General features: G+C 32.5%; 3 protein-coding genes across 5 annotated transcripts; all 3 read left to right on the top strand.

The window, feature by feature from the left end:
* Positions 1-1,193: 1,193 nt before the first annotated feature.
* On the top strand, positions 1,194-3,199 carry RpL23 (ribosomal protein L23). The gene is made up of 4 exons (XM_018458131.1): positions 1,194-1,254; positions 1,458-1,541; positions 2,478-2,606; positions 2,949-3,199. Exons 1-4 carry the CDS (start codon positions 1,242-1,244, stop codon positions 3,143-3,145), a joined length of 423 nt encoding a protein of 140 aa, XP_018313633.1. The 5' UTR covers positions 1,194-1,241; the 3' UTR covers positions 3,146-3,199.
* An 844-nt stretch (positions 3,200-4,043) lies between these two features.
* On the top strand, positions 4,044-13,651 carry LOC108729125 (DDB1- and CUL4-associated factor 8). 2 transcript variants are annotated; one of them, XM_018458100.1, is made up of 12 exons: positions 4,044-4,334; positions 8,899-9,388; positions 9,594-9,722; positions 9,791-10,032; positions 10,168-10,308; positions 10,457-10,680; positions 11,351-11,513; positions 11,631-11,808; positions 12,076-12,221; positions 12,313-12,429; positions 12,782-12,973; positions 13,335-13,651. In XM_018458100.1, exons 2-11 carry the CDS (start codon positions 8,974-8,976, stop codon positions 12,938-12,940), a joined length of 1,914 nt encoding a protein of 637 aa, XP_018313602.1. In that variant the 5' UTR covers positions 4,044-4,334; positions 8,899-8,973; the 3' UTR covers positions 12,941-12,973; positions 13,335-13,651. The 2 variants fall into 2 exon arrangements, with proteins under 2 accessions (XP_018313602.1, XP_018313594.1); XM_018458092.1 differs by having other exon boundaries at positions 12,782-13,651.
* A 3,143-nt stretch (positions 13,652-16,794) lies between these two features.
* On the top strand, positions 16,795-22,266 carry LOC108729113 (DDB1- and CUL4-associated factor 8). Of its 2 annotated transcripts, none has more exons than XM_018458078.1 (12): positions 16,795-16,931; positions 18,028-18,870; positions 19,062-19,190; positions 19,259-19,497; positions 19,615-19,758; positions 19,880-20,103; positions 20,236-20,401; positions 20,543-20,705; positions 20,958-21,088; positions 21,181-21,300; positions 21,480-21,584; positions 21,659-22,266. In XM_018458078.1, exons 2-12 carry the CDS (start codon positions 18,132-18,134, stop codon positions 21,812-21,814), a joined length of 2,316 nt encoding a protein of 771 aa, XP_018313580.1. In that variant the 5' UTR covers positions 16,795-16,931; positions 18,028-18,131; the 3' UTR covers positions 21,815-22,266. The 2 variants fall into 2 exon arrangements, with proteins under 2 accessions (XP_018313580.1, XP_018313572.1); XM_018458070.1 differs by having other exon boundaries at positions 21,480-21,590.
* The last annotated feature ends 619 nt before the right edge of the window (positions 22,267-22,885 follow it).

Here is a 22,885-nt window from a genome sequence, read left to right as displayed (position 1 = left end):
CATATATTATATATATATATATATAAAGGTATTTTATTTTAATTGTCCAGCACGAATATTTAAAAAAAAATGCATTAAAAATGTTTCTGATAAAATTTGTGTACTTTGCATATGTATATCGAACCATAAAAAAAGAAATTTTATGACTTCATCATCATACATAAAAAATTTGCTATTTTAAAGAAACCGTATATTTAAATCGATTTTTCATAACCTAGCTGAAGATTAAGATATTAACATAAAAAAAAAAAATACATTTCATAGAGAAACAATATATTCATGACTTCAAATCGAAATTTCAAGATATTGATAATTTTCTTTGCAAAATAATGTTTACAGAAAAGTAATTTTTTACACATTAAATCTCAATTACCTTGGAAACCTGATATGATACAATTTTTTGGCTTACGTCGTTTTCAATATATAAAATGTATAAGAAACATTTAGTCCGATTCAAAATAATTTTTTTACTATAAACCAAGTGACTGCGTTTCAATACCGATGAAATCTTATCGGTACTGGTACTGCATTTCGATTGTTATCATGTAAGCTTGCTAATTCTCAGTTTAGCCGTCAAAATTCCTGAGAGGGCGTTAGCGTACAATAAATTTTTCGAGCTACGCCAAAACCGTTCAGCCGGTTCGACCTAGGGTGCGTTCCAAAGCTCGACTCTATCAACTCCGAATATCTTTTATCCTTGTTCTTTACCGAATATTGAAGACAGTTGAACAAGGATAAAAGATACTCGGAGTTAATAGAATCGAGTATTGGAACGCACCCCTATAGAGCGCGTGGCTCATAACCTGCATGGCCTATAGTATGCAGGATACTAAAGTCACTAGATAACAAAGTACCACAATGGGAAAATTATGCGGGGTCTACAATAGAAATCGTAGCAGTCGTAAGGTCTTAAGTCGTAGAAAATTGACCAATCACAGTCGAATATGAGAAGAATACTCAACTGTGATTGGTCAATTTTCTACGACTTAAGACCCTACGACCGCTACGACTTCTATTGTAAACCCCGCATTAGGTTTCTCTCTGGTTACGAAACTGCCAACATCTAGGGTAAAAAATAAGCTAAGCTAACGATTCGGAATACACCCACTAATTTTCCTAGTGGAAATGCTATTAGGGACTTTATTCCACCGGGGGCAATTCTGCAGCTAGAGATATTTCTTATTTCTCGTTCTGCTGCGAACGTTGCGGAGACGCTCGAGTTTTCCTTTCCAATAACCAAGATGTCTAAAAGAGGTGAGTTTGTTTTCGAACAATTAAAATCCGAGAAAATCGATGTCGGGACGATTCATCGGTTCCGAGCGAAAACACGGGAAGACGAAAGCACGTCCCGTGCATGCGACAGGACGAAACGTTATTTCGTTAACGATGTATTCATGAAAATAAAAGAATGGTCCTTCTAATGCCGCTGTCTCAATGCATTATTTGTTGTTTTTAAGGACGTGGTGGATCGGCTGGAGCCAAGTTCAGGATATCCTTGGGTCTACCAGTCGGTGCGGTTATCAATTGCGCCGATAACACTGGTGAGTTTGAGAAATACCTTTTACATGATATCTAACCTCAAAGAGCCTCAACCACACACCTCGTGAGCAAGAGAAACACATGGTTGAACACCATCGTTTGCGATTATCAAGTATATTTATGACAATTTTGTGTTTCCCAGTTTGTTTATTAATTTTGATTACTGTAGCTTTGTGTGCACACCAAACTGTCAAAAGAATAAGGATGTAGCAAAAGAACAAAGATACCAATAAAAAATGTAACTTGTGATTCATGGGTGTTCAGCAGAGAAAAGTGATCAGTGAGCGCTCAGTGATGTTTTAATATGACTGGTTTCTGTGTACTTCTAATTAGAATCAGCGAGTAACTGAAGACAAGAACCAATATCGTATTAAAGAATTATTAAACACTGATCAGTTCTTTTTGTTGACTGCAGCCAGTACCATTTTTTATAAGCATCAGTGAAAAGTACTGTAATATTGTAAAGTTGTATATTTTATTTAGTATTATTTCTATAATGATTCATTTTCTCTTGAACGTACTTTTTAACACTTTACTTTGTGGAAGCAAATATTTACAGAGTACATAATAATTTCATATAAATTAACAGAAAAAATTAATTAGTAGATATTGAGTCATATATATAAATTGTTGGAATTTTTTGTAGTACGTGATATAAAATATATGCTTCGTATACATAATGTACTATAACTCTTAATTTCTGTTTTCATCAATATAGATTAATTTTAATCTTGTTTTAACTTATTCATCTTTTTCTAGTTCTAAGAATTAAAAAGAGATGATGATTAAGTGGTGATTAAGTTGAACCAAGATTAGAATTAATGTATATTGGTGGAAATGGATATAAGTCATAATTTTTAACTCTAGCAGATATATTCATTTATTAATTTTTATGCTGTTGATAATACATTCCTCTTTAACAATACTATTGTTTTTAGGTGCCAAGAACCTGTATGTCATCGCAGTGCAAGGAATTAAGGGCCGGTTGAACCGCCTGCCAGCAGCGGGATCTGGCGATATGATCGTTGCCACTGTGAAGAAGGGAAAGCCTGAACTTAGGAAAAAGGGTAAATTAATTAAGTTTACTATATATGATGCATATTTTCCTGCTTGCATTTTGGAAAATTATTAAAATTTCTAAATTCTGAAGCGCGGTCAGATTCCCAGATATCATGTTATCCTTGTTTAATATTTGGTGAGCAACAAGGGTAAAATGACACTTGGGTGGCACTCAGGTAAGAATCTAAACACAACCTTGTGTGATGCTGTTCTAATAATTTACTAAAACGCAACCATTTCAGTAGAAAAATAAGTATGTGCCGCAGACTTTACTCTCTTGTTATCTTCTATTCTTTTTTCTCTAGAAATGTCTTTTTCAAGGAATTTAGAATAAACATATATTGTTGCAGTAATGCCCGCGGTGGTTATACGGCAACGGAAACCATTTCGAAGGAAGGATGGGACGTTTATATATTTCGAGGACAATGCTGGCGTGATTGTTAACAATAAGGGTGAAATGAAAGGATCAGCTATTACGGGACCTGTTGCGAAGGAATGCGCAGATTTGTGGCCAAGGATTGCATCTAATGCCAGCAGTATCGCGTAATTCACATCCTGTATAAATTACTGTCCTTTACAATAAATCTGAAAATAAGTAGTACTCTTTTGGATTCAATGTTTATTGTGAACGAGTACGTGTCCAAAATTTATATCGAAATCCCTATTGAAAAGTAAACCTTGTTTTGAAATTTCAGGAAGAATCAAGGTTTGTTCACCTTAATAACACCTCATTTCAAAGTATAGTCGGGGCCTAAAAGGTTGTAACATTTTTTTTTCGATGGGTTTCGGAATACAGCTTGCTCAACGAGCGATTGGTTCTTATTCATGGATTGATAAATAAGAACCAATCGCTCGGTAAGTAGGCTGCATTCCAAACATTCCCATTTTAAAAAAAGTGTTGCAACTGTTTTAGGCCGGAATCAGACTATGCATTGAAGATTGAGGTTGAAGATTGAAAAATTCAAATTTGACCAATCGAAACGAAAGGAGCTAAAATTTCTTTGTCCTTATTGGTCAAATTTCAATCTTCAATCTTCAACCTCAATCTTCAATGCGTAGTCTGATTCCGGCCTTAGGGCTTGACTGTTCTTGAAACCGGATGAAAATTATAAAAATGAGCGAATTTACTAGAATATTTATAATTTCATTGGTTAACACCTAGACAATATATTTGTTTGTGTATTACATATTCATTTTTTGTCATATGACAAACTTTTCAAGCCTGTGATTGGCTGTAGGACAAAAAGATTCTCGGATCTCTGTTCTGCGATCAATTAATACACTTGAAAAATTTCAGTCTGTAATATCAGTCTATATGGCTGACTCGAGCCCTTTGGCTGGTGGACTTCGCGCATGCGACTTTCGCTAGCATAGCGATACTAGCGACAATTTAAGACTATTTACATTCTACAATCCAACTCGTTTATGGCCAGATCGCGGCCGAAAGGGCTGCGAGTATCAAGTTAAAAGCAATTAAAAGAAAAAGGTCTGGTGCCTGAGGGAAGCTCCTTTCCTTAGGTTGCTGATTTGCTCCAACTAAGGTTGGATTTTGGTCTCGGATTTCGTTACGCGAAGTCGGTGCAGTCACACGACTTACGTCAAGATTCAGAAATTCTCGAGATTGTTGCAGTCTAATTAGCCACCAAGAGGCTGTTACTGGATTTTCGGATCCGTTTCGTTCGTTTCATTTCGACTCTTTTATAGTGGGAAAAACCATACAGGGGTTTAACAAAAAGGTGAGTACTTCATCGATGGGGCGGCTCGTCTGTCTCCTTTGAGCTCGTCGAGACGTTCGAATGTTTTCCACTCGGATCAACATTAATATCCTTTTTTACAATGTGTTTTTTGTTTCCTGTTTTTACCTCGTGGTTTTCTCTCCCTTCAACCTATTTTAATCTACAATGTGCTTAAAGAATATATTGTGGAGTTAGGCTTTTGTTTACTTCATTGGGAACATTCAACGTTTGCTGGGTAAAATTGTCATGTTAAATTTGTTACGATAATGTTGCACCAGCGTATTGCTTGATTTATGCTTTGGTCTCAACTCTAAAATCCTAAAATTCAACTAATAGGGCTGCCAGTTTTAATTGGTCCTAACTGAAATCTGTATTCCATTGGCTGAATTTTAGAATTTTAGAGTCAAGACCGAAGCATAAACCAGGTATATATCTTCGAGAATTGTCCAGAATCTCTCTCTTCACGGAGGAGGATAGGGAGTAAAACCCTCCGCAATCGTTAAGTACATATGTATGTGCGAAGGATTCCCGCTCCCCCACCCTCTCGTAAAAAGCAGTCAATTATTTTTTAAATTAAGTCTCGCTTTACGTGTAAACTTGGAAACCTATGTGGAACCGTGCTTCGTGTGGAAAGAACAATTATCAAAGTATGAATAAATTTGAAACTAATTTAATGTTAAATCAAGATAACCTGCAAGATATAAATAGCAATGTTATTACCATATTAAGGTTGCGTTTGTTATTCACTGCAAGTAAACAAAATTTATATTTTAAGTTATAATGTGAACTATAGATTTTTATATATAGTACTCAAGTGAATACATAATAGAATTCAGCTCAAAATACATCATAGTTTTGCATATTCTTTGATTCTTCTCCAATATATTAAGTTGTCCATTTAGTTAGAAAGAGAGGATTTGTATAGATGTATAGTGATTGTCTATCTGTTTCAGATAGACAATCACTTACCAGGGTTGGATAGTGCTAAGTTAAAAAGATAAAAGTTAAGTTAAAAAGTTAATTAATTGTAACTTAGTTACATTTTAGACTTTTAACTTTTTAACTTAATTTAATTACATTTTATCAGTAACTATTAACTTTTAATTTGATTTTTTTGAAGTCAATCCTCAGACACAATGCAAGAGGATAATGAATATATAATTTAGTAATTTTTTATATTGTATAATCTGTTACTTGTGAACAAAAATAACCAAATTTTTTAATAAATATGATGCAAGAAAAGAAAAATACGAAAAATTATGTAAAATGTCAAACTTTTTCTTTTTTTTTTATTCCTTCGGACCAAATTTAACTTTTAATTTTTCAATTATTTTTTTATTAACTGAACTTTTAATTCAATTAATTTCATTATGGATTAACTTGTATATTTTAATTAAGTTAAATTTTCAAGGCTATTAAGTTTAACTTAACTTAGTTTAAAAAAAAGTGAATTTACCCAATCAGTAATTAAAAAAAGAGCTACGAGCCATATGTAATACAAAGAACATTTAATACCAATAACAAATATAATATAAAGAAAGTTTAGTATTACAAACGTTTCAACCTCGATCGGGTCATTTTCAATGTACATAGTTAGTCAAAGAATTCAGTAAAATTACAAAAATATATATTGATCGCATTCCCTATCGCTCGATGTGTGCAGTCCATATGTAAAAGCATCGTTTTATGATCGACTTATGTGAAACTGAACGCGTCTTATGATTTCAAGATCTACAATTTTACAAATAATTCAAATACAAACAATTGCGTTACAGTACAGATTAAATTTCAAGTATGTATAATTATATCGTAATTTAGTGCCAATTAAGTTACGTACATATATATATATATACCTTGATTTATCGTAGTGGTATGAGTCTGACAATAAGAGAAATACACAAAATAAGTTGAGTCACATCGGTAAAAATAAGCCATAATAAGTATATTGAAAAGAATACATGTATCGTCGACGATGTCAAGCGACATTATGAGAAGGAAATAAGGATACAAAGGAAAGATGGTGATTTGGAAGGGGGCAAAGGACAAAACTAAGAAGGGGAAAGAGATTGAATAATATTGAGATATGATTCTGGCAGAGAATCTGTATCATTCTGTTTATTTATCCCGTGTTTTTGTCTTTTAATATGAACCATCTCCGATATCAATCTCTTATTATAAGAAGCTTCAATGTCGAAAATTTCAACGTTATCCCAGTCAAAATTATGATTCTGGTCAATACGATGATTAGTAATCACCGTTGGAGATTTTGACCTCTATTGATATTTTGTCTTTTAGTTCGACCTATGTAACTAACATCGCAATCATCACAGGAGATCTTATATACAACGTTTTGATTGCAAAAATGATCTAACTGGTCTTTGCCCTTTTTAATAAAATTCTTTAATGTGTTTGGTATAGAGAATGCCAATTTACAATGGCACCTATTAGTAATTTCCGATACCGAATTCACGTAAGGTATTGTGAAAAATTTCTAATTTTTTTGTCAGCAATTCTGCTATTAAAAGAGTGGAACTTAACTCTTTTTTGTACAGAAGAAAAAACAAAATCCAGTGGATAACCATTACTTAGAAAAATATTTATTGCATTGATCAAATTATTTTGTTGGAAACGAGGATGACATAAACGTATAATTTTGTCAACAAATCCATATATTACACCTCTCTTGTGACATAATGGATGGTGTGAATTAAAATTAAGAAATCTGCCAGAAAAAGTCGCCTTACGATACGCGTCAAAAACTAGCATATGCTGCTCAACAATCAACATCGTGTCTAAGAAACTTAATCCTCACCAACCTCCATAGTAAATTGCAATCTTCCATGTAATGAGTTGAAAATTTCTAAAATGTCTGTGATTCTCTCAGATGGAGCAGCTAAAATAATATCATCCACATATCGAAAATAAAATAAGAGCTTACATGGTAATTTTTAATTGCTATTCTTTCCAAATCCTGCATCACTATATCAGCAGCAATTGGAGATAAAGGAGACCTCATAGGAGTGCCAAAAATTTGTTTGTAAAATTTATTTGTTTGTTAAACATTAAAAAAAGTAGAATTTAAGACCAAACGGATAGCAATTAAAAACTCATTCAAAGGTATTTTAGTTTTCATGGATATACATTCCCATCTTTTCGTAATACTGTTTGATACTAATTCTATAGGAACATTCATAAACAAGGACACAACATTCAATGAAATTAATAAGTGATCTGGCTCAATGTAAACATCCTTTAATTTTTCAATAAGCTGAAAACTATTCATGATATAACTGGGGGCTTCCAAAATGGAATCATTAATGATATTATGAAGAAATAGTGAAAAATGATAAAAGGGACTGTTTGTTGATGATACAATAATTCTTAAAGGATTACCTTTTTTATGGATCTTAGTTAACCCATATGCTCTGGGAATGATACCAGTCATGAGTAATCTTCGATATGTGGAATCGTCAATAAATTTTTTTCTTTTTCATCTAACCAGCAAGGAGCGCAAGTCATTCATAAGTTTTTTTGTCGGATCTTTATTGATAACTTTGTATGTATTATTATCTGATAAAATCTCCATTTTTTCTATGTAATCGTCTTTGTTTAGACCAACCGTGACATTCCCCTTATCAGCTTTAGTAACTAATGATATCGGAGATGATTCATATTAAAAGACAGAAACACGGGATAAATAAACAGAATGATATAGATTCTCTGCCAGAATCATATCTCAATATTATTCAATCTCTTTCCCCTTCTTAGTTTTGTCTTTTGCCCCCTTCCAAATCACCGTCTTTCCTTTGTATCCTTGTTTCCTTCTCATAATGTCGCTTGACATCGTCGACGATACATGTATTCTTTTCAATATACTTATTATGGCTTATTTTTACCGATGTGACTCAACTTATTTTGTGTATTTCTCTTATTGTCGGACTCATACCACTACGATAAATCAAGGTATATATATATATATGTACGTAACTTAATTGGCACTAAATTACGATATAATTATACATACTTGAAATTTAATCTGAACTGTAACGCAATTGTTTGTATTTGAATTATTTGTAAAATTGTAGATCTTGAAATCATAAGACGCGTTCAGTTTCACATAAGTCGATCATAAAACGATTCTTTTACATATGGACTGCACACATCGAGCGATAGGGAATGTGATCAATATATATTTTTGTAATTTTACTGAATTCTTTGACTAACTATGTACATTGAAAATGACCCGATCGAGATTGAAACGTTTGTAATACTAAACTTTCTTTATATTATATTTGTTATTGGTATTAAATGTTCTTTGTATTACATATGGCTCGTAGCTCTTTTTTTAATTACTGATTTAGTCTGATTGAGCCTTTTGATAATTTAATTTAACTTACCCAATCCTGCTTCTTACTTTTTAAATTTGTTCAAATATATGCATACCTTATTTATATTTTAATTCAAGTTTATTGGTAATATGAATAATCAAAGTCTATTGTTTGTTGTAGGAATTAATCTGTTATTTTTCAACTAACTCATAGATATGTTTTTGATGCAATTGCAGATTGTGCCTATCTAAAGGTATGATTGTTGGCAGTTTGAATAATCAAAGGAATACATTTAAAGCCTTGAAAATAAAATGGATTCAGAAAGTAAAACACATGACACCAATAATGATTCTGAGGTGAAACTTTCTGACACCCAAGATTCTAAGGAATCTAGGAAAGTACAAGCAGATTTTTTAGAGAATCCAAATCAGAATGAAGTTAAAAGAAGTATCTCCAGAAGTGAAGTATATGCTACTAGTGAGACATCAACAGAAAAATCTAATCGTAGCACAGATGAAAGTTCAAGTAAACGACAAAAATTAAATGAAAGTGGGAGCAATACAACTGCTAGAAACGTAAGTGATGATATACTTACGTTTCAAAGAAATGAATTAAAAGTAGAACAGCAAAATTATTGCAAGGAACAAAATACAACTGAGGACATTTCTTGGAACTCTTTGTTTAATGAGATAACAAGAGAAGCTCCCATTCTTAATGTATTTGAAGGTAATTTTCTTAGGAATAAAATTTAGATTACAAAGATATATAACTATTATTTATAATTTTTTTTATATGTATTCGAGCTTAAGTCTTGTTGAATAATACTAGAAATAATAAATAAATGTATTAATAATTATTTGTCAAATTGTATATGATATTAATATATACTTATATGTAAATTATGTGCACATAAAAATAATTATAATTTTAGGAAATATTGCATCTGCCAATACTGAAAATGATTCAGCTCAGAAAGAACCATCAAATAGAAGTTCAGAGATTAACATATTAGGATCAGAAACGTTTAATGTTGAATCTGATCGATACAAAAATGAGAGAGGTTTTTTATATTTTTTTAAATTTTTCACTACTTGTTTGGTAAAATTTAAAATTCTACATTTTGGACAGCTGACTCGGACGAATGCTCTACTGCTAACAATGATGAATTGAATGAAGAAGAAGAAGATGAGGATGAGGATGAAGCAATACCTCATTGCTTAAAAGTAACAAAATCGCCTCCTAATTGGTTCATTGTGCCAGAAGTAATAAATCGCCAAATAGGTAGCAATTCGTTATTCCAAAGACGGTTCTATGGTTCTTTACATGCAGTAGAGCGTCTCGAATTTATGCATGATTTTAATGCGTGTGAGGTAAATTATTTACCTTGTAAACAACTTTCACATTGAGCTACACAATATTTTGAACATTTAATATATTGGGATTATTGCAATGTAGATTATTCTTACATCATTGTTTATGTATTAACATTTGATTATTAATTACAGAATTTCATAAGGAGTTTAAATTTCAATAGAAAAGGAAATTTATTAGCGAGTGCCTCTGCTGATTTAGTTTCTATTTGGGATTGGGCTGCAAAGGAAAAGCGTCATTGCTTTACAAGTAGTCATATCTACAATGTGTCACATGTGTGTACTTAAGATTATTAAAGCGTTTGCGATTAGAATGTTTTATAACAGTTAGCCTGACAATTATTCTGATGAATATTCTGATGAATATTTAACTTTATTTTTCTTTTTCTTTAATAAATTTTTAAATTTAATTGTATGCGTTTAGGTCGAGTGGTTGCCATTAGATGTGGAAAATTTTATGGTCACTTCTGGTGGAGATGGTATGATACGCTTATGGAATCTTGAGTGCGACACATCCGAACAATTGATGAAGCATGATGGATTTTCGGAAAAATTGGCTGTGCATCCTGAAATACCGTATGAGGTTTTTTCTGTTGGAATTGATTCGAGGGTATTGTTCAGAGATATCCGGGAGAGCGAACCAAACGAGTAAGTCATTGTTATTAAAAAGTTAAACAATGTTTAATTTTTTTATATTACTTTTTTTTATATTTGTAATATTTTTATAACTTGCAGCATGTCTACATACAATAATTTTAATTTTTTGTATCAAGAGTTATCGTAGTATGTGTATCGCGAAATTGCTCCATATTTATATGCGAGCCAATCTCGTTATGATTGGTATCCCAGATTATCGGATCTTGAATAACGGCTGAAGCTCGGTTCATCCAATGTAAGATTAACTTTTATCTCAATTCTCTTTATTTAATTTACTCTTTATCTTTTCCTAATTCTAAGAATTAAAAAAAAGAGACAGTAAGTTAAATCGAGATCGAAATTAATCTTACATTGTTAAGACCTAATGCTGTTTTTGTTAATGTAGATTAATTTTAATCTTAGTTCAACTTGTTCTTCATCTTTTTCTAATTTTTAGGAATTTATTAAAAAAAGATAAGAAATAAGTTGAATCGAGATTAAAGTTAATCTACGGTGATAGAAACAGATATAAGTTGATAAATTCTAAATAAGCGCACAACTCGAGTTTTAAGTTTTACAATAAGTTTTTTTTTCTTCTATAATATGTATATATATGTATATATGTGTGTGTATATATATATATATATATCTCCATAATACATACATTTATTTTTATCCATAGGTTACTTGTAGTAACAGAACGTTCAGGGGTGAGGCTACATAGTATACATTTAAATCCTTCTAATAGCAATGAATTTTGCGTCAGCGGCCTTTCATACTGCGTGAGGGTGTACGATCGGCGAAAAGCTACGAAGCCGCTTTATAAATTGTCGTCCGATTATGTAGTACGTCGTTTTGTTTTAATCCTATTGCTGAAAAAATTTATCAACCCTTAAAACAGTAAAACTCTATTTGTTTTTTACATGCGTTTAATTTTACATATGTAATTTCAATTTTTTTAGAAAGAGGATGGGCACGCGTTTATAAAATCCGCTATATATAATCACAACGGAACAGAAATTCTCGCATTGTTAAATAACGTTTATGTATTGTTATATGATAAATTAATGTGGTCATGTGAAAAAAATTACTCTCATATGTACCAAAGCCCCAGATTTGCGGCTCTAGACCTGAGATTAGGTATGTTACACATAAAATACAGTTACTGTATCTTATATTCTCGACTTTATATCTTTTTTATTCTCGGACCTCTTTATTTTAACAGAAAAAGACAAATAATAACTTTTTTCAGAGAGAGAGTACACTTTTTAATTAAATTTCATTTAGAGAGAGATTTCTGTTTAAAAATCTTTCTATTTATATCTTTGATTCGCTATATGGTTGGATGTGATGCTTAAATAATTCTGATTTATTAATAATTTATATTAAGTTGTCGTTTAATTGCAGTAAACAGTCTCAATTACTTCGGACCTAAAAGTGAATTTGTTATGTGTGGATCCTTTGATGGTGAAGTATTCTTTTATGACAAAGATACTGAAGCTGTTATACAGTGGTTGACACTATACGACAGCAATATATTATTTAACAGAAAAGTTGAGTTTTTCCATTTCGTACATTTCATAAATAAATTTTTCTGTTTCGTAATTTGGGTTGTAGAAAATAGCTTTTTTTAAATTTCATTAGGTTGAATGCTTAGTGGGTCATCCGCATATTCCCATTCTTGCGACAACAAGCAGATCCAGTGTTAGGATATGGTCACCTTCGAGCAGAGAACCTCCGACAAAATCAACATTCATGAATGTACGTATGGATAAAAATAATTTGTATATAATCTTTTTTTTACGTTTCTTTTGCTGTTTTATTATATAATTTAATAAATAAATAATATTTTTTGTATTAAGTTCCTGAAATAAGCAATACAAAAAATTAAACACAATAAATTAATTGTATTGATAAACCATAAATATGTTTTATGCATTCCTGTTTTCTACAAATTCTTCAAGTTCAATGTGAGCAGTAGAAAGGAAGATAACGATTCTTTCCTCTGATTACTTACTATTACTTGCTTAAAGATATATCTGTAATAGAGAATTCGTGAAAGTAATATATCATAGATATGAATGTAAAATTGACTATTCTGTGTCTCTTCTAGAATCTTCATACACTTTGCGAAATAGATTCAGATGAAGGCGAAGACGACGACGACGACGACGATGAGCGTCTCTCCATCAGCGACAGTAACATTAATTTTGGCTTCCACTATGATGACAGTTCTTCCTACGACTCTGATGAATTTCATTCACATTGGTAGTCAGTCAGAAGGCAACAACTTTTGAACAATATGGTATTCTCTATCTTAAAATTATTGCTTAATGCGATTTGATATCATTGATGGTAGTTATCAATGGTAGATATACAGTGTACCAAATATTTTTTCATAACTAAGAGGTAAAAACGGCAAAATGAGTGCAGTTCAATGATTGATCCACAAATAAAACAGTGAATTAAATAGTCAATTAGGAAAAAAAAATATAAATCATTAATAATAGATATTTTATTCATGTATTACTTAACACATGGTATATTCATATTTGCCGTTGTTCTCTTTTAATGTCAAATATTGTGAGTCGCTTATAACTTTTGCATTTTTTTACATATTGATCATTTCATGATTACAATAAATTTTACTGGATGACTTTACGCAGCAGGTGGATTATGGAATGGATAATACCGCACAATGTATTAAAGAAGATGCGTTTTTTTACTTACGATTAATGTTTTATATAAACAAGAAATAATTGGTGTGTAGCGTGAACTATATACACATAAGTTTGCTACATTACAATTATTGAACCTTGAACAAACACGAAGATTACATTTTGATAGTGTATGTATATGATTTATAATAACCGAGAGAAGAGAGTGAGAAATACATGTTTTATAATAGGTTGCAAATACGTTTAATTTTTTGATAACTTTACGGGCACTTGTGTACAGGGATTTTTTTGCTAAGTAAGCGCACGACGACTAAAGAATCGTACATAAAAATTTTTTTTAGTAATTAGCTATTTTTAGTTAGTAATAGTTTAGAACGTCGAAATTGCATATCATTGAGATTTAACGAAGAGATAAAATATTATGACAAATCTTTCTGCAATTTATTTTATGTTTCATATACAATTTCTGGTCTTGTACAGTACGTAGCAAGAATGCCTGGGATTTGATTTTAGGGGTCCACATTTCGTTCTTAGTTATTTTTACATTCATGACTTAAAATTTGATACGACTGGATATTACGTCAGCGATCATAAATGTATCATAGTATTTGTAAATCGTTTTAACTTGAATCTGAAAACAAACCAGATGATATTTTAAAGTTTATAATCATCCGGCTTGTTTTCAGATTCAAATCCGGCCGTATCAAATTTTATATTAAAATTTAAACGGTCAATCCAAATGTAAAAATCACTTAAATGATTAAAAGATATTATCAAAATATATAAATATAATTAACAGATTGTTTCAAAATTATCTTTTTAATTTACAAAATTATAGGAAAAGGAGATCATTATATTAAACATTTACTCTTATTTTTTTCAGCATACATTTTAAGCGGAATGTTTTATTTTATCACATATAAATATATATATTTATATTTTGTTCTGTGTATATGTATATTAAAAAAATTAAAGTCGAATAATAATGTTTTTGTGGTTTTGCACATATGATGATATTGCTATAACTCATACTGCGAACATATAAAAATTATTTTCAAGAGCATGCGGTTATGGAACAGATACATACACTTGAGTATTCGGAAAATTCATTAATTTTTTAATCGTCGAGTACTGCTGCTTCCTGGTACACTTTAACCTGTGTATTTCTTTTTAATGAATGAAACTACTAAAACGGTTTTATCAGTGCGTGTAAACGTAGTCAGAGTTTGGAAGAGGGTTTCACGAGGCAAGGAAATAAATTGTTTGGAGAGTTAGGGTGCAGCCACAATAGAAGGAATAAGGAATTAGGAATAAAGAATAACGATTTCAACCTATTAGAAACCGTGTGTTCTGATGTATCCGATTTCTGATAAGTTGAAATCGTTATTCCTTATTCCTAATTCCTTATTCCTTCTATTGTGACTACACCTTTAGCATTAATGTCCAGCCGCTTAATCTATGATTCCACCACTTTTCCTATTTCCTCATGCTTATCCTGTTGTTCCTTGTTTCTAATACGGGGTTTACAATAGAAGTCGCAGTGGTTTTACAAAAAATTTCTGTTTCCGAAAAATATGCCCCATGGGAAGCCAAGCTTAGAATCGGAACGGAACGATGCTGATTGGTTGCCCCTATCATTTCACCTTTTCGATTCCGTTTTCCGTGGAACAACACCCTAAGGCCGGAATCAGACTACGCATTGAAGATTGAGATTGAAGATCGAAAAATTTAAATTTGACCAATCGAAACGAAAGAAGCTAAAATTTCTTTGTCCTTATTGGTCAAATTACAATCTTCAACCTCAATCTTCAATGCGTAGTCTGATTCCGGCCATATGCCCATGTCACACTACGCATTGGAGACTGAGGATTGCGAATTGAGGATTAGAATTCAGCCAATTAGAACGAAACGGATTAAACTTAAAATTACCTGATTGATCGAATTCTAATCCTTAATTCGCAATCCTCAATCTCCAATGCGTAGTGTGAGGCCGAAATCAGACTACGCATTGAAGATTGAGATTGAATATTGAAAAATTCAGATTTGACCAATCGAAACGAAAGGAGCTAAAATTTCTTTGTCCTTACTGGTCAAATTTCAATCTTCAATCTTCAACCTCAATCTTCAATGCGTAGTCTGATTCCGGCCTGACACGAGCATTAGTACTTTCTCTCTCTCCAAGAAGGATGATATGATACTCATGAGTGTGTGAATTGCCTAGTTTACATCGTGCACTTGATACGGGTACTAACTAGTAACTTTCTATTGAATTATCTTAATTTCGGCGAAACGTGTAAACATATACATATGTGTATTTAATTAATCATTTTGATGCATATTCTACCAATTTAGTACATCATTCTTTAAATACATTGCTGAAATTAAAATAATTTAATAGAAAGTTACTAGTTAATACGCGTATCAAGTGCTTGGTGTAAAAGGGGTCAATGGTTGCGTTCAGCAGAACGTTTGTTTTGCAACTGTTGGAAGTTTCCTTCGCGCTAATTGGATCATACTTTTAGATCTAGAAGAATGGTCCTATCTCAGCAGACAATCATAAAACGGTTGCAAAACTGTTGAGTCTGCTGAACGCAGCTAATGTTAAGTGGAACTCGTGGAGAATTAGCGCGGAGAAATATTTGGAACATCGGAGAAAAATCACGGGAACGCGATAGATTTGTCCATTTACTTCGTGCATGCGTAGTGCTAAAGAATTTTTCGCGTCGACCAATCAGCGATCTCCTCGCTGACAATGGATCCTATTGACACAACTGATTGGTTGTTTTTACCTTTTCGCTTTTCACGTTCTCTTTTAACACGATTAGGGCTGCGGTCCACTTGACGCTACAAACGCTTCGAAGCATTAGCTGCGTTCAGCAGACTCAACAGTTTTACAACCGTTTTATGATTGTCTGCTGAGATAGGACCATTCTTCTAGATCTAAAAGTATGATCCAATCAGCGCGAAGGAAACTTCCAACAGTTGCAAAACAAACGTTCTGCTGAACGCAGCCATTCTTTGATTAGTCAATTCGTAAAATTCTTTGTTCTGATTGGTCGTTCAAACGCTTCGAAGCGTTTGTAGCGTCAAGTGGACCTAAAAGCAGCCTTAAAAAGTCGAGAAAAAAGCCTGTTCTTTGTTGTTGCACTGGACTGCATCAAACTTTAGGTCTGTTCACGTTGCATGAAATCCCCAAATATTTTTGTACTTAAAATGAGATAAATATATATTTGGCCTTGAAAAGAGAAAAAGCGAAGATGCCGAGTGCCAAAAGTGCAAGCAACGCGAACAGACCTATTATTATCTCGCTTTCATTAAATGTTAATTACATATTTATTTATTTGTTTATATATATATATATACATTAGTTTAGCTCAAGCACAAAGAACAGACTTAAATTCCCGCCACTATATTCGTTATGTCAGTAGCTATCGCAGCCTCGGTCGGGGTGTCAGGGATTACGAGTTGTGCATTTACCTTACCGTATGTGCATCATATTGTGATCGTAGTAGCGCTGTGATTGGGAACGGAGTGTGGCCATACCGCGTAACGCATTCCGTGAGTTCCGTCAGTGAAAGTCTCGAGGTGAGTACCCCGTCGTACCTCGTCGACGGGGCAGCTGGTCCTGCCGCTCGTTCGCGATCCGTGTCCCGTTCTTCACTCGAATGATGTCTTGTTCGTATCGTTGAGAACAGTTGAGAAGACTCAACATCCCTTGGTGAAACTCTGTACATACATAGTCATGTCGATATACGCGTTGCATTACGTATGTCGCTGGCCATTTTAGCAGATAATTCCGCTAAAAAGAAGGGGCAGGAAAAAAGGGGGTCGGAATGCGAATGGCGAATTTATGTAATGCGGGATCTCGTCGGTATTCCATCGTTGCGCGATTAATGTCCATGACTCGAGACACGCAACCCTTTCTTTTTTAACGTCTCTCCTGCAGAGTTGTGTTAAGGACGATGTGCTAGCCGTGTCTACAACCTCAACACAACTTGCGATTCTCTGCAGTGATTTACATTGTAGATTTACATCAGGATACTTCTTATTAATCCATTTCAAATTCAGTTTTATATTTAGAAAGTTACGATAACGAAAATATTTTATCTTTCTGAAATTTCTCGAGAGATAAACAAGCTACTTTAAATTTAGTTTTGACTTTGTAAAGTTATTATGACGAGAAGAATGTTTTGGCATTTTGAAATGTCATAGTGACGTAAAGCTTTATAAAAAAAGATCTTGATATTTGTTTGCCGAGTTTGAAATAAGTTATTTTTGTATTTAATACTGAATACTTTGTGATTCATAGGCCCGAATTTATTCATAAATGCATGCTTTTCTGAAATTCTATATATTATATGTAACATAGATTATACATATACTAATTATTCGATAATGTTGATATGTGTTCTGAATACAGACCTTAATGTTTTGAATGCAATGAAGTTGTCCATTTAATTAAGAAGAAAGTTTTTGATAGATGTTGATAGATTTCGGATAGATAAGATAATCTTTTTTCTTGATTTTTTAAAATAATTTACTCAAATGTATGCATACTTTATTAATATTTCAATTTATGTATATATGTATACTTTATATGTAATAAGTATACCTATTTTATAATATGTAAAGAGATTTCTCATTATTTATTATATGAATTTTTTAAATTATCACTTTTTAGATAAACACGGGACATGTTGCAACTGCAGATTGTGCCTTTTTGAAAGGATGATTGCTGGCATTCTGAATAAACAAGAGGAATACATTTGAAATCTCGAAAATAAAATGGAGTCCAAAAATAAGATACATGATGTCGATAATAATTCTGAGGTGAAATTTCTTGACACTAAGGATTCTGAAGAATCTAGGAAAGTGCAATCAAATTCTTTAGAAGATTCAAGCCTCTCAAGGAATATAGACAGTTCTAGTGTTACATCCGAGAGCAGTGTCACTTTAAAAGACGCTAGTCATATAGTCAAATTTGATAACAATCTCGTTTGTGAAACTATGCAAAATGAACAAGCGAACGAGCCCATGGAACTTTCTACAGAGGATGAGATTAAGATAACAACTGATAAGTGCGACAAAACTAACGATGTGTTAAAAGAAATCTTATATACTACCAATTTTAATTCAGATTTATCAGAAGCGACTACTTCGCAAGACAATAGTCCGTCTTCTTCTTATACTAACGAAGCAAACGCATTGCACACAGATCAGAATAAAGTCAAAAGAAGTATCTCTAAAGGTCAAGCACATATCGGTAGTGGCACATCGATAGAAAAATCAGATGATAGCTCAGACGAAGATTCTAGTAAGCGACAGAAATTAAATAAGAGTGCATGTAACACCAGTGCTGGAAACGTAAATGACGATACAGCGACATTTCAAAGGAACAAATCAAAAGTGAAACAGCGAAATTATCGTAAGAGACGAAATATAACAAGCGATAATGAAGATAGTTCTAGTAATACCTTGTCTAATGAAGTAACAAGAGAAATTCCCATTCCTGATGGAGATGAAGGTAAATGTATAAAATTTTGGTAACTATACATATTTATTAATTATAATTTTTATATCTATAATTGTGTTTAAAAATCTCGTTGAATGATATATACATAAGATCACAAAAATATATTAATAATGTTAAATAATTATATATGATAATACTAATAATTATGTGTAAATTATATATGAAAATAATTATAATTTTAGGAAACGTTGCATCTGCCAGTACTAAAAATGATTCAGCTCAGAATGAAACATCAAATAGAAGTTCAGAAACTCGTAGAGCAGGATCAGAAACGCCTAATGACGAATCTGATCGATATAAAGACGAAAGAGGTATTTTATACTTTTTTAAAGTTTGCACTACTTGTTTGACAAGATGTAAAATTTTAAATTATGGACAGCTGACTCGAATGAATGGAGAGCTAATGAAGATGAATGGGATGAAGAAGAGGAAGATGAGGATGAGGACGAAGAAATACCTCATTGCCTAAAAATAGAGAAACCGCCTCCTAATTGGCGTATTGTACCGGAAGTGATAAATCGGCAAATAGGTAGCAATCCGTTATTCCAGAGAAGATTCTATGGTTCTTTACATGCAGTAGAGCGACTCGAGCTTATGTATAATCTTAACGAGCATCAGGTAAATTATTCACCTTGTAAACGCTATGCATTGATCTATACAATGTTTTATGGGATCATTGCTAGGCTATTTTTTATAATTATTTAGTGATATGTATTAACATTTGATTATTCACAGGGTTGCGTAAATGCCTTAAATTTCAATCAAAAAGGAAATTTATTAGCCAGTGCCTCTGATGATTTAGCAGTTGTTATTTGGGATTGGGCTGTAGGAAAAAAGCGTCACTGGTTTATGAGTGGCCATACGAGCAATATGTTTCAAGTATGTACTTATAGTTAAAGCATTGCGATTAGAGTGTTTCATAATTATAAAGATTTATTATTATTAGTTATTCATGTAATTAGATATTTATTTTTCTTATTTTCCTAATTTAATTGTTTAGGCGAAATGGTTACCATTAGACGTAGAATATCTTATGGTCACTTGTGCTAGAGACGGTCAGGTACGTTTGTTGGATCTTGAACACGACACGTCGAAGAAATTGGCAGCGCATCGTGGACCATCGCACAAATTGGCTGTGCATCCTGAAACACCACATATAGTCTTTTCTGCTGGAGAAGATGCGAGGGTTTTCTCCATAGACATTCGGGAGAGCAAACCAAACAAGTAAGTCATTATGATGAAAAAATTTAAATAAGTTTATTTTCTATTCATTATATCTATAAGTCACAGTATATTTACGTATGTTAATTTTTCGTGTAATAGATATATATATGAAAAGACTTTCTTTATCCACAGATTACTTGTAGTAAAGGAAGGTTCGTCAGAAGTGCAACTATTCAGTATACATTCTAATCCTTTTAATAGTAATGAATTTTGTGTCGGCGGCCGTTCCCATTATGTGAGAGTATATGATCGGCGAAAAGTTTCGACGCCGCTTTATAAACTGTGCCCCGATCACTTGGTACGTCCTATTGTATTACAATCCTGTGGTTGAAAAAGTTTACCAATACTTAATACAACAGTACTTACTTAACTTAATAGAACAGTGTAGCTCGTTTTTTTACATGTGTTTAATTTTACATATGTAATTTAAATGTCTCAGACAGGAAATAAGCACGCGCATGTAACGTGCGCTGTATATAATCATGACGGAACAGAAATTCTCGCGTCATATAATGACGAAGACATCTACCTATTTGATAGATTAATGTCTTCACATGTAGATTATGCTCATAGATATCAGGGTCATAGGAATAGTGCAACTGGTACGTAATATGCAATTGCGTAAAATGCAATTACATTATTATATTCTATACTTTCCATTCTAGATTTTTTTATCTCTTTTCTTTGTGTGTTTCAACAGAGAAAAACTAACAGTAACAGGATTTAGTGAAGCACTTTAATTTTTGTGCTGAGATTTCTTTGTGGAAATCGTTCCATATATCTTTTTTTAACTCGCCAGTAATTCCGATTTATTAATATTTGATATTGCAGTCATCTGTGTCACTTGATTGCAGTAAAGGGAGTCAATTTCTTCGGTCCTAAAAGCGAATATGTTGTATCTGGATCCGATTGCGGTAATATATTCATTTGGGACAAAAATACGGAAGCCGTTGTACAGTGGATGGCAGGAGACAAGCAAGGAGTTGTAAGTGTCCATATTTCATAAATTCAATGAACAAATTTTTCCTTTTCACAGTGTAGAGAAAATAGCGGTCTTTTTTAAAATTTAATTTCTAGGTAAATTGCTTAGAGGGACACCCACATATTCCCATCCTCGCAACAAGTGGCTTGGATTACGATGTTAAGATATGGGTGCCTTCGTGTGGAGAACCTCCAATGATGAAATCATTCGCGAATGTACGTAGAGACAAAAATCATCTTTCCATAATATCTTCTGTTTTGTATTTCTCTTTATTTCATCATATCATTTAACAATAATTTTTGTGTCGCGCGCGCATTCCTGAAATAAGAAAAACTTATAGACTAATTGCATTTCGATAAACATATGATTCACGTGTTCTGTTTTTTTTCACAAGTGTGTCAAGTCCAATGTAAGAAATAGGAAGCAAGAAAACGTTCCTGATTCATTCGATGGCCAATTACTTTGGATTTTACTGAGACATATCCGTCATAGAGAGAGAGTACGTGTAAGTAGTACATATCAGGCACTTTTGTCGATATCGAAAAATTGATTCCATCGTGTTTTTTTTTTTAGAATCTTTATACGCGTTACGGACTCGAGGATCCAAATCGAGACGAAGACGATGACGACGATTATCATTTTGATGACTCCTCGATGGACAGCTCGTCCGAGGACAGCGATAATCAATCAGAAGGCGATGTTCGAAGAATACAGTGTCCTCCGTCTTAAAGTTGTTGCTTAATTAACGCGATTTGATATTATTGCGATGAGAGTTCTATAGCGTTCAAGGCATTCATATTAGTCGTTTCGCAATTATAATAAATTCTACTGAATAACTGTGTCAATAGCTTTACATAGCGGAGTGTATAGGAAGGACAGTACCGCAACGTATCAAAGGAGCTGCGTATTCTAGTTACGATTGATCTTTTTTATCAGATATAATCGGTAGTGTGACCTACATAAGTTGGTTTACAGTTGTATTGTAATTTTTGAATATATACGTTGAACGGACACGAAGACTATGTTTTTAGTGTACGATATTGGAGGATAAAAGAGAAAGAGAACAATATAGTATTTTATAATAAGTTGCAAACACGTGATTACAAAGCCGGAGAAAACATATAAAGTTTGAAAACGTCTGATATAATTAACAAACATATTTGTGGGGATATGTATCCTTTACAGGATTGTTTTTTTTTTTTAAATTTGGTTTATATGTTATATATATGTTTACGCGCTTATATATGTAATATATGAATATAACAATCATATTTCTAAGAAATTACGATGCTTTTTGATTTATAATTACATATTAATATTAATTTATATGAAAAAGAGATGGATAAGATATTAAGAACAGAAATTTATCGGTAATTCGACGGACATTTGAATACATCGGAAAGTCGAATTTTTGCTGAGCAAGCGTATGACGACAAAGTTATCTATGTATGTGTGAATGAAATTAGTTTGTAATATTTCAGAACATTCGTGTCATTAAGATTTAATGAAAAGATAAAATACACATCGAAACTCCCTTTTTCGAAGCAGCCAGCCAAAGGAAAAGAGAATGCAGAAGAACATTGCAGGAAATTACGAGAAAGCGATAAAGACGAATGTCGATGATAGAACTTTGATTACAATGCGGATATCCTTCATGCAAGATTGACGATAATTTCAATCAAGCTTCGATTAATTTAATTGATGACTAACTTAGTATCTATACTATTCTATATATATACTTTCGTTGTCATAGATGGAATATTAACTTTTTTGTTGCGTTCAACAGATTAAAAGTTTAAA

This window comes from Mycetomoellerius zeteki, unplaced genomic scaffold (assembly GCF_001594055.1).
Source record: "Mycetomoellerius zeteki isolate Tzet28-1 unplaced genomic scaffold, Tzet1.0 scaffold114, whole genome shotgun sequence".
NCBI lineage: Eukaryota > Metazoa > Arthropoda > Insecta > Hymenoptera > Formicidae > Mycetomoellerius > Mycetomoellerius zeteki.
Note: the sequence above shows the minus strand (reverse complement) of the source record. Positions and strands in the feature narration are given on the sequence as shown.

Bases quoted from the DNA above. Each gene is read 5' to 3' on its own strand.
- RpL23 (XM_018458131.1), top strand. The intron at 1,542-2,477 runs GTGAGTTTGAGA...TATTGTTTTTAG, and splicing joins CAATTGCGCCGATAACACTG to GTGCCAAGAACCTGTATGTC. The intron at 2,607-2,948 runs GTAAATTAATTA...ATATTGTTGCAG, and splicing joins GCCTGAACTTAGGAAAAAGG to TAATGCCCGCGGTGGTTATA.
- LOC108729125 (XM_018458100.1), top strand. From the start codon at position 8,974: ATGGATTCAGAAAGTAAAACACATGACACCAATAATGATTCTGAGGTG. The intron at 9,389-9,593 runs GTAATTTTCTTA...TTATAATTTTAG, and splicing joins CATTCTTAATGTATTTGAAG to GAAATATTGCATCTGCCAAT. The intron at 11,809-12,075 runs GTATGTTACACA...GTTTAATTGCAG, and splicing joins GGCTCTAGACCTGAGATTAG to TAAACAGTCTCAATTACTTC.
- LOC108729113 (XM_018458070.1), top strand. From the start codon at position 18,132: ATGGAGTCCAAAAATAAGATACATGATGTCGATAATAATTCTGAGGTG. The intron at 18,871-19,061 runs GTAAATGTATAA...TTATAATTTTAG, and splicing joins CATTCCTGATGGAGATGAAG to GAAACGTTGCATCTGCCAGT. The intron at 21,301-21,479 runs GTACGTAGAGAC...TTTTTTCACAAG, and splicing joins TGATGAAATCATTCGCGAAT to TGTGTCAAGTCCAATGTAAG.